Below are 10,239 nucleotides of genomic sequence, written 5' to 3'. Positions count from 1 at the left end.
ATGCTACATTTTAGGATTACGTATGCTCCAACAAGGTCCACTTGTGTGGATATCTACTTGCTGAAAACGAATCCCGGCGTAGCCAACCTCAACGTGATAGGCACGTTAGCTTAATCGAATAAAATAATTCGAAGTGGTCTGTATTCTGTCGAAACTGCCAGACGCGGATCGCGATTTCGATCTTTCTAGAAGAAAAAGATCGAAATCGCGATTCGGGATTCGTTTTCAGCAAGTAGATATCCACACAAGTGGACCTTGTTGAAAAATACGTAATCCTAAAATGTAGCATCGTGCTACAGATGGCGTTCACTGTGCCGTTTGTAGTATTTTCTTTATTTTTAGTGTGTAAAAGTTTCATGGTTATTAATTTGGAGTTTTTGAAATTGACACTATATGGTATTCATAAAAAGAAGCCTTACCTTTTGCTTCCAAAACTTGAAGTAATTCCTTCAAGGCATATGCATGAAAAAAGCAAAGGAAAAGGTTTTGCTTCCAGGGTTTGCTTTAAAGTAAAAGGTTTTACATAATTTGTATTTATAAAAAGAAGCATCATCTGCTCAAAAACTAGAGGATTTACTTCTAAAAAAAGGAATCTAGGTTCACAACAACTTTTCTCGCTCTTTTCAATTTTTCAGTAGCTGCCCAGACATCACACAGCTTATAACGTAAAAATTTATATACTTGTAGGACTGTTTTTGTGTTAAAATGTATCTAAAATGGTTTGTATAGTAACCTTTAGTTGTGTGGTCCCAGTGTTGTGCTTGTTATGGCTGATATGGTGCATTTACGTACAACAAAATACTACAAACCAAGACGTACACCACAAGAATCAGATTTCAAAACGTTATTTAGATTTGAGGAGGAGAATGTCATGTGGTTGACGGACAACTTTCTTGGCGCGTATCCCGAAACACGTGGAGCAGCCGTGTCACCTGTATAGAAAATGAAAATATTTCTGGGTTATTGTGCGAACACTTTTAAATTTGCTAACTTTCAACATTGCACAACTAAATCACACTTGTTGATTGCGCAATGCAAATTTCAACTAGTTTGTCGAAATTGGTAGGGGCTAATCTCTACCTTTGACTTTATTAATCCGAAGCATTTCCTTGTAAGGAAATGGTATAGATTATGAATAGGAATTGTAGCTTCTTTTACTTAAAGTAAATGCCTTATTTTTATAAATATGGCCTACTTCTTGTGTTTAGATGGACTTTTTTTCATTAATCACAAAATGAATAAGTGTATTATAATTTGGAATTTTTAGCATTCAAAATGTGGTGCTACAGATGAATGATGAGAATACCGATAGGCTAGATATGAGGAGGTGTTAGAAAGAGTAGGAGAACAGGGGAATTTACAGAAGTTAATAAGAAGTAGGCGAGTTAGGTCCGACATAAAGGGCTAGCTAGAGACATATTGAAAGCAGAAACAGAAGTTAAGGGGGCACATCTAGACCTAGATCAGATTTACAAATACATAAAAGTGTGGGATGTTCTAGTTTTAAGGAAATGCGATGATTAACTCAAGATAGGAAAGAGTGAAGGTGCATTCTAACCAGTTTTAGGACTCAAGACCTTATGACGATGATGATAATGAATTTGTTTAACATTGATTGACCATTTAATTTATAAATGAGTACAGACGGTGTGGTAAATTCTATCCGTTTTTTGTTCTGTTTGATTACATGCCTACCATGTAGGGTAGTCGATATCCTTATGGACCTAAGTGAACGTTTTTGGAATTCTAGGTAAAGATGATCTGTATTCTGTGAAAACTGCCTACTACGCGTTGATGAAATCCAATGAGATTAAAATCGCGATCCGCGTCTGACGGTTTCGACATAATATTAGCCAATATAAACTTCTTGTTCTATAAAATTTATGATGTTTGTATAACATATAATCGGTATTTTTCTAGCATTTCGCAAATTTGTTGCAGATGCCTTAGGACAACAGACAGTATCGATTATGCTCAATGGAGAAGAGTCTGATCTCGTGTTTCAAAACGTCGCAAACCCTAGGGTATGTATTAACTTTTTTATCTCCGTTTCTGTGTACATTTGTCCCTTTGTACATATAACACTAAGGAAACATTTATGTATTAATATTAATATAACATCTAAAGCACAAACAGAGAGAGATTAAAGGAGCCTTGCAGGATATTTTTAGGAAAATATAAGACACCGTTGAAGCTTTAAGGAAAACTACATAATTTATGGTTTTTCGTAAACGACAAATAATGCATTATGTATTTATATTTTATACATGAGAAATATACATGCGCCGTTGCCTGCAAACTAAAAGCACCATCAGTAATAATACAGAGTGGCCACAACCCGTTCTTTGACCATTGAAATTACATGTGCTGAATTAGGACCGATGATGCGTCAGTCTAATAAATACTTTTTGAAATTATAGGATCTACAGTTTTATTGGAACGTAAAGACATATTAAAGAAATTGTCCCCATAATTCATAGGCATTTCAGTAAACTAAATAAAAAGGGATATGTTTATCGTTAAGAATTCCATGCAAAATATGGAGATATTTTAGAAAATAGAAAAGAAAGAGGACAATAAACAGGATGGTAAGCCTATATCACATTATAGGTGTCATCCATGTGAAAATAAAATTCCACCACCGCAAATGATACGCTGCTGTCACTTATTTTGCGACGAGGCAGAAGTAGAAACATGCACATCGCGACGCTTGCATCCTTTTTCTCAGTGGCAAAAGAATACAAAAAGTTGCGATCATTGATACCGTTGTCGTCTACGTGTATGAAATTTTTAATAACTTGGTATTAAATAAGATTATCATAACGGCTTTTATTAGAGATAAAGACCAAGCGTCTAAAAAAATAGTACATAATTATCCTCAAGCCCTACAAATGAGATAATTGGTAACCAAAGCAAAATATGATACTGTGGTCGATTAATTTGGTTCATATCAGAAGGTTGCGTGTTCAGATCACGTCGGGGTAGAAAACTGCGTGAATTTGAACGGGGTTGATTCTTCAATCTTCCTACCATGTGTCGTCTCATGTTGTTCAGATCTATCTGGAGGGCGTGTACCATGTCGGTTAAAGTTTGAATGGTCTCCGAAGTGGAAGTAGTCGTCGGATTAGCTGCGGCTATGGTTTGCGTTTGGTTTGCTTCCATGATGCAATCAGCTAATACCTAGATGTACCAACGTTTCTGGTCCACCGGTACCATATAAACCACGACCAGAGAGAATTTGAAACGTTGGTACAACTAGATATCGCACGTCCCTCCTCCAAACCCTGGGCATCGCCACTACACATGATCCCGCGGACCGAGCGACATGGCCTATAGGTCTAGACCAGGGGTCGGCAACCTTTTGAGTTAGAAGAGTCGAAAATTACAATTTACAAAATTTCAAAGTTTTTAAAGAGCCACAAAATTTCGTCTTGCCAAAAATAAATAGTACTCGCATTTAAATAATTTNTAATAATAATTATTAGTAATGTTATGACTAATTAGCAAATAGTTTGTTTATTCAAATTATTATTTTGATGGGAATGGATCTGTTGAATGGGTCCAGCATGGATCTTTGAAACGGATCCGTCATGGCTTTTAGAAACGGATCCGTCATGGACTTTTTCAAATGGATCCTATGTTGATTATGTATGGCGTGACGATTTTCCATCATACCCGGATCAGAAAGCCTGATTTATTTCTGATCAATCTTCAGGCAATTCTGATCCGCATAGGATCCAATCCACTAACTAATTTCCAGTCGGGCCCTTCTGAGTAAGAACTCATTAAAGTTCTTAAATGATTTACGATAGAAAGTATTAACCAATATCATGTCGTCATTATGGCTTTTGGTTTTCGAACAACCTGATCAGTATGTCTGGAAGCCTACCTTTTTTTAAGCATTTGGCGGTAGAAATATTACACGCACGAAAAATATCATTTCACAGATTCTTTTATTTCAAATTTTTTAGTTACAAGAAATTTTATCAGCACTTTAAGAAGTTCTCGTATTACGTTTCAGCAAGGGTTATACTCTCTCGCACTTAAAAACCGATTAGTTTTCTTTGGTATGAACTCTTTCGCTCCAAGTGGCGTTTTCTTTCCAATTCGTGTGGTCTAAATATTTAAATCAAGTCCGTCACTGAAAAAATAAATCAATTATGTGGTCTCGTAAACAGTGACCTAAAATTAGAGTAAAGCCAACAACGTTTACGTTATTACACTATTTATTCGCTATACAAGACTAAATGTTGTCATTATCTATTCAATTTTACGAGATCGTAGTCAGGTAGGTATTTCGTGTTGCATTTTTCTTCAATCAATTAAATTTGGACAAACCTAAAAAACTTTAGTGTATTATTATATAGTAGTACATCACCGTTGAAGTGTTACGTAATTGTTGGCTTCTACAAGGTAGGTTCCATAAGTAATGGGCCTTTTGCAGAACTGATCGATATTCCTCAAAATATGCATCTTCTGCGTCGATACACTTGTAGGAAACTTTGTAAGAACTGCCGTGATATTAGCTTAACGCCCTCGATGGAGTGGTAGTGACTGCCCTTTTTTCAGACTTTCCAGGTAGTAGACAGCATTCACGAAACTCGTAGTGAATTATTTCCTTCGTTCCAAAAAAGACGATGGGCTTTGTCTTTGTGTTGGATTTGCCCATGCGAGCTGTTTCGCGACGAGGTGACTGAATGGTATGCCACTTGGACAAACACGAATCTTTAACAACTGTTTAAGCAAGTTGATAACGTTTCCGTAGGAGGTTCGTCCAACTAGAAGCAGAATTTTTTCGCATAACGTTGTCCTGTCGAATTCTCCACATCGCCGTGTCATGACTTTACGTCAAAAGGCTTACAAAAACCATCATCTTTCCGCTTTAAGGACTCGGAGCCAACTGAATTCGTTCGCATTTAAATCCTAGACCCTCACCACCACCACTTCTCCTGGCTGGTAATGTAAACTCGCCCCAGAAAAAATAAGTCTCTTTACATATGGAACGGACCCTGTATTTTATAAAACATAGGCTACATTAATCTTATCTCCTTCAATGTTCTCTCCATTTGTGCCAATAAATTTGTCTCATCTTCATTTCCATTTTTCAAAACATCCATGGAGTCCTCAGAAGTCAGACTTTTCAGATGTCACATTTTTCATTTAGGGAACAAAAGGAAAACTAAAGGGATGGGTAGGGTGGTTGCTCCTAAGTGGTGATCTAATTACGGGCAGTGGCTGATAAATGTGCAGGCGGGTTGTCTTGTTGCGGCATCATCCATTACTACCCCACTACGCAAGACTTCAGCGTAGAAGGCAGTATTATTATATGTCCTTCGTCAGCAAGATTTTCGACTATCGGAAAGTGCAAGAAACTGTACACCTTCAATGTTTTCATCAACACAGTAAATCGATGGTCGTCATCTTTGCAACCTTTCAAAACCTTGCCAACATTAACTTTCGATTGTACAGAGACATGATAATTCCGTTCGTTTGATGATTGTATCTCCTAAAGGCATTGACTGACAAATTATTTTTAGATCTCGCTGTAAACAGTTTTCCTGCCCAATTACTTACAATGAAGGACTTAAGGTTTTAAAAAACCTCAACCAAAATACTTCATCCATTTGAAAACGAGTCAGTTTATGTAGTGCATTACCTCCATTGATATAACCCTTAGCAGTCGCGGATTTTCCATAAGGCAAAGTAGGCATATGCCTAGGAGCGCAAAGTTAAAAAGGGGCGCGGGTGGAAGTTTTTAAACCTAAANTGATGCGAATTGAACAACCCTTAGCTGAAAGCGGGGTAAGAAGGTAACAGCAGTTAGTTCTACGTGGATCCCCCATTAGTTGAGTGCAGTGGCGCGCTTTTAAAACGCGTAAATATTATAATATCGTATCATTATGACGATCGCGGACGGCATTGATAAGGATAACAGTTGAAAGTAAGCAGTGGCGGCGTTGAGCGTAGTTAGTGATGGGAATCGATTGCGGTGGCTGATGATGCGGATCGAGGTTGGCACCGGCTTAGGCCCCTGGAGCTAATTTGTATTTTCGTTTGACATTTTTATTTTTATTTTCGAAAGGAGTATAATTCACATATAGGTCTATAGAACGAAGATGGAATAAAATCAGTGCAAAATTCCGGTTCTAATTTTAACCACCCTGCTGTTCAAAACCTGCGTGCATTTTCCTTTAGATATCAAATAAGGGGTCAAGCATCAAATTACGTAGCAGCGGAGGCTTGTAAACGGTCAAACCGAAATGGTCGATTAAAAAAAACCCGTTCCATTTCATCTTGATGTAAAGTACTCCAACCCCAGTCGAAGTAATTCGCAACACCAGCAAATTACAAAGATGGCAGTTGGTGGTCCATTCCCCAACCTGTTCGAAAATAAAAGATACCTGTGAGAAATAAGTACATATGCATACGTAGGTAGCATGAATGTTTAATAATAATCCTCTTGTGTGCTTATGTTCAATGAAAAAAAAAAATAACTGAAGAATAATTATATTTTTTAAATACTGAACGATTTCGTGAGAATAAAAATGACCTACAGTATACGGGTTTCTATTCCAGGATAACTGGCGGTAAAGAAAATCTGATTCCTCAGGGTGTTACACATAAAATTTCTAAAGGAGTCAAGGAATTTCACAATAATTAAATAATTATTTTTCAATATATCATCGCAGAAAGTAAAATGTTTGTGGGTGTGTAAAGAAAAAGGGTTGAACTGATGAATTTAGTATTAGTTTCTATGATAGTTTGGTGAAAACGTTATTTTCTGGACTGTATTGTTATGATGGATGCTAGTTTACTATGTTAAAAGTATGGACGGTACAACTGCTTTAATTCTGTATATTTAACACACTGTATTATCTCTAAATCTGGATATTTATATCGATAAATCAATAGTTGCCTTTTTTCCAATTTTTTATAACCCATAAATAAAAAACAGCAANACAATAAGGAAGTACCTAATAAAAAAAAGTATTTTGTAAAATATATGACCGCCAGAGGGGCGTCTATAAGGTGCTAGCCTAGAGCGCTCTCACAGTTTTCCAAAATTTCACCAAAAATTTGACGTTGAACCGTGGTTCCACCTGTTGATAAACCTTTTTTATTGATAATAATAATAATGACACCACAAAAAAATCCCCTTCTCTGCAACAAATTTCGGATTTGCCAATTCTCAAATAGAAAACACAACTTGGTGATACTCTTATTATGGCTCGTTATGATTTATGTAGCTTATTCTCCTGTCTCTAGTCTTCTTGCTCATGCTTAACGATATCCATTTATCACTTTCAACCAGCCCTAGAAGCTCAGTTCTTGTATTTGTCGAACTAACATTCACATTAAGCAAATTTTGAAAGACCACATTTTACTGACGTACCTGTTCAAATTTTTACCATTTCTAAATACCAATACAATTCAATTTAACTTTTTGAAATTCTGCCTTTTCAATAGAAGAAGTTATATGATCGAAGCAGTAGGGAACATCAACTTTTTCAAATGAATATAGTTTCAATTGTTTATGGTCTACTGCCAAAAGCATATGGCTTTTACTTTTCTAAAAATGTCTCAACTCTAATTTCCTTATTGTGCAATAACTACACTACCAACTTGTGCCTGCATGTCTCATCATGTTTCTAAACTAGTTTCATTTATTTTAAATTGTTTCTTCATCATCCGTCACAAAAAAATTGTAAAATATATTTTACCAAGAACATCCAAACGTCGTTGACGCAAGTGCCTTTGCATTACCAGCAACAAACCAATATTTCTTTCCAAAATTAAATGTGAAGCTTAAAATGGGTTTTACTCGGTATACAGGATTAAACAAGAAACACTTCCGGCGATACTTCCTGAGCGCATTATCTCTAACAAGTTCTGTAAAGTGTCTCTAACAAAATGGGAATGTTATATCCGTTCGAAACAAGTACAAAATAAGCCAGAGTTGCAGCTAACATCCACATAATTAACACACTGGTGGACACAAAAGGCATTTACAGGGTGGATAGAACTTTCAATTGCGTACCCTACATTCATCCTGAAAATTGAACTTTATTTTTAGTAGAATAGAATAATTCGAAGTGGTCTGTATTCTGTCGAAACTGTCAGACGCGGATCGCGATTTCGATCTTTTTGGATCTCATCAGCGCGTCGCAGGCAGCTCCGACAGAACNCTGTAATAATATAAGCAACAACATTTATATTTTTGAAATTTTTCCATTAGGAAATTGCTATCTCCATGTACACAAACACAGGCAAAAGTTATAAAACTTTTATAGTTAACTTACAGTAATGTTGTTTATCTTCACGGGTGGAAGGATAGCAAATTTGAGACTAAATATGAACCCTTTAAATATCAAAATGAAAGGGGAAGTGGAGTAGGAACTTTCTGAAAGATAATTACCATGGGTCGAATTTGTGTTTTTAATTTCAAAACATTTCCGATGTTCATGAATCCTGTTCTTAAAGCAAGTATCTGTTTGTCCTACATATGATTTATTGCAATTTAATCAATTAAATACCTCATTTATATTCTTTGATTGTACATGATTTTAGATTTTTCAAAAAAATTCATATAACAATACGTACGATTGCATTCAGAAAACATCAGTCTATTTTTGGATAAACAATTAACAAATGTAGCACGTACTTCAAGTTGTTCGAAATTAAGAACTGGAGGAGAATTTCAAAATGCTAATTTAAACAAAATTTAATTGCATTCAGAAAACATCAGTCTATTTTTGGATAAACAATTAGCAAATGTAGCACGTGCTTCAAATTGTTTAAATTACTTCTTATAAAATATTCGTTTAGATTGAAATTTAAATTGGAAAAAGCTGTGATCTAAGAAATATAAGTATGTACAATCAATTACAAAATGTTACCGATACATTAAAGGTTAGTTAGGACAAATAACAATTTGAGTTGGATTCCCCAAAAAGTTTACGTAAAGATTTAGTTTTTTGTTAAAAAGTACCTACTATAAACAACTTGGATTCCTTTTGAAATTCTGACATTTTTTGGCTTTCTAAGCTTTTTTAGTACAAAACTCAAACACATTTGTCAATGTCCCTGTAGTGTAAACATTTACCAACATTTGTTCATTTCAAGAAATAAACTCGATGAATGCCTGACTGTGCAATCGTACGTATTGTTATATGAATTTTTTTGAAAAATCTAAAATCATGTACAATCAAAGAATATAAATGAGGTATTTAATTGATTAAATTGCAATAAATCATATGTAGGACAAACAGATACTTGCTTTAAGAACAGGATTCATGAACATCGGAAATGTTTTGAAATTAAAAACACAAATTCGACCCATGGTAATTATCTTTCAGAAAGTTCCTACTCCACTTCCCCTTTCATTTTGATATTTAAAGGGTTCATATTTAGTCTCAAATTTGCTATCCTTCCACCCGTGAAGATAAACAACATTACTGTAAGTTAACTATAAAAGTTTTATAACTTTTGCCTGTGTTTGTGTACATGGAGATAGCAATTTCCTAATGGAAAAATTTCAAAAATATAAATGTTGTTGCTTATATTATTACAGTATTACAATATTTTTATTTTTGAAATTTTACCATAAGGAAATTGCTATCTCCATGATTAAATGGTACACAAACACAGGCAAAACTTTTATAGGTAACTTATAGTAATATTATTTATCTTTAAAGGTGAAAAGATAACAATCTTGAAATTAAATATAAATCCTTTATATATTAAAGGGAAAGGGGGGAGGAGTACGAATTTTCTAAAAGATAATTACCGTGGGTCGAATTTGTGTTTTTAATTTCAAAACATTTCCGGTGTTCACGAATCCTGTTCTTAAAGCAAGTACTTGTTTGTCCTACATATGATTTATTGCAATTTAATCAATTAAATACCTCATTTATATTATTTGATTGTACATGATTTTAGATTTTTCAAAAAAATTCATATAACAATACGTACGATTGCACAGTCAGGCATTCATCGAGTTTATTTCTTGAAATGAACAAATGTTGGTAAATGTTTACACTACAGGGACATTGACAAATGTGTTTGAGTTTTGTACTAAAAAAGCTTAGAAAGCCAAAAAATGTCAGAATTTCAAAAGGAATCCAAGTTGTTTATAGTAGGTACTTTTTAACAAAAAACTAAATCTTTACGTAAACTTTTTGGGGAATCCAACTCAAATTGTTATTTGTCCTAACTAACCTTTAATGTATCGGTAACATT

General features: G+C 34.8%; 1 protein-coding gene across 1 annotated transcript in view; it reads left to right on the top strand.

Moving 5' to 3' along the window:
* LOC108736243 overlaps positions 1 to 10,239 on the top strand; it is a 104,030-nt gene that overhangs the window by 80,816 nt on the left and 12,975 nt on the right. The window contains exon 3 of the mRNA XM_018468603.2: positions 1,942 to 2,024. Within this exon, the coding sequence (XP_018324105.1) occupies positions 1,942 to 2,024 (83 nt within the window). The remainder of the gene's footprint in view (positions 1 to 1,941; positions 2,025 to 10,239) is intronic.

Source organism: Agrilus planipennis, unplaced genomic scaffold (genome assembly GCF_000699045.2).
Source record: "Agrilus planipennis isolate EAB-ADULT unplaced genomic scaffold, Apla_2.0 scaffold126, whole genome shotgun sequence".
Taxonomy (NCBI): domain Eukaryota; kingdom Metazoa; phylum Arthropoda; class Insecta; order Coleoptera; family Buprestidae; genus Agrilus; species Agrilus planipennis.
The sequence above is the reverse complement of the archived record's forward strand: the minus strand, read 5'-3'. Positions and strand labels throughout refer to the sequence as shown.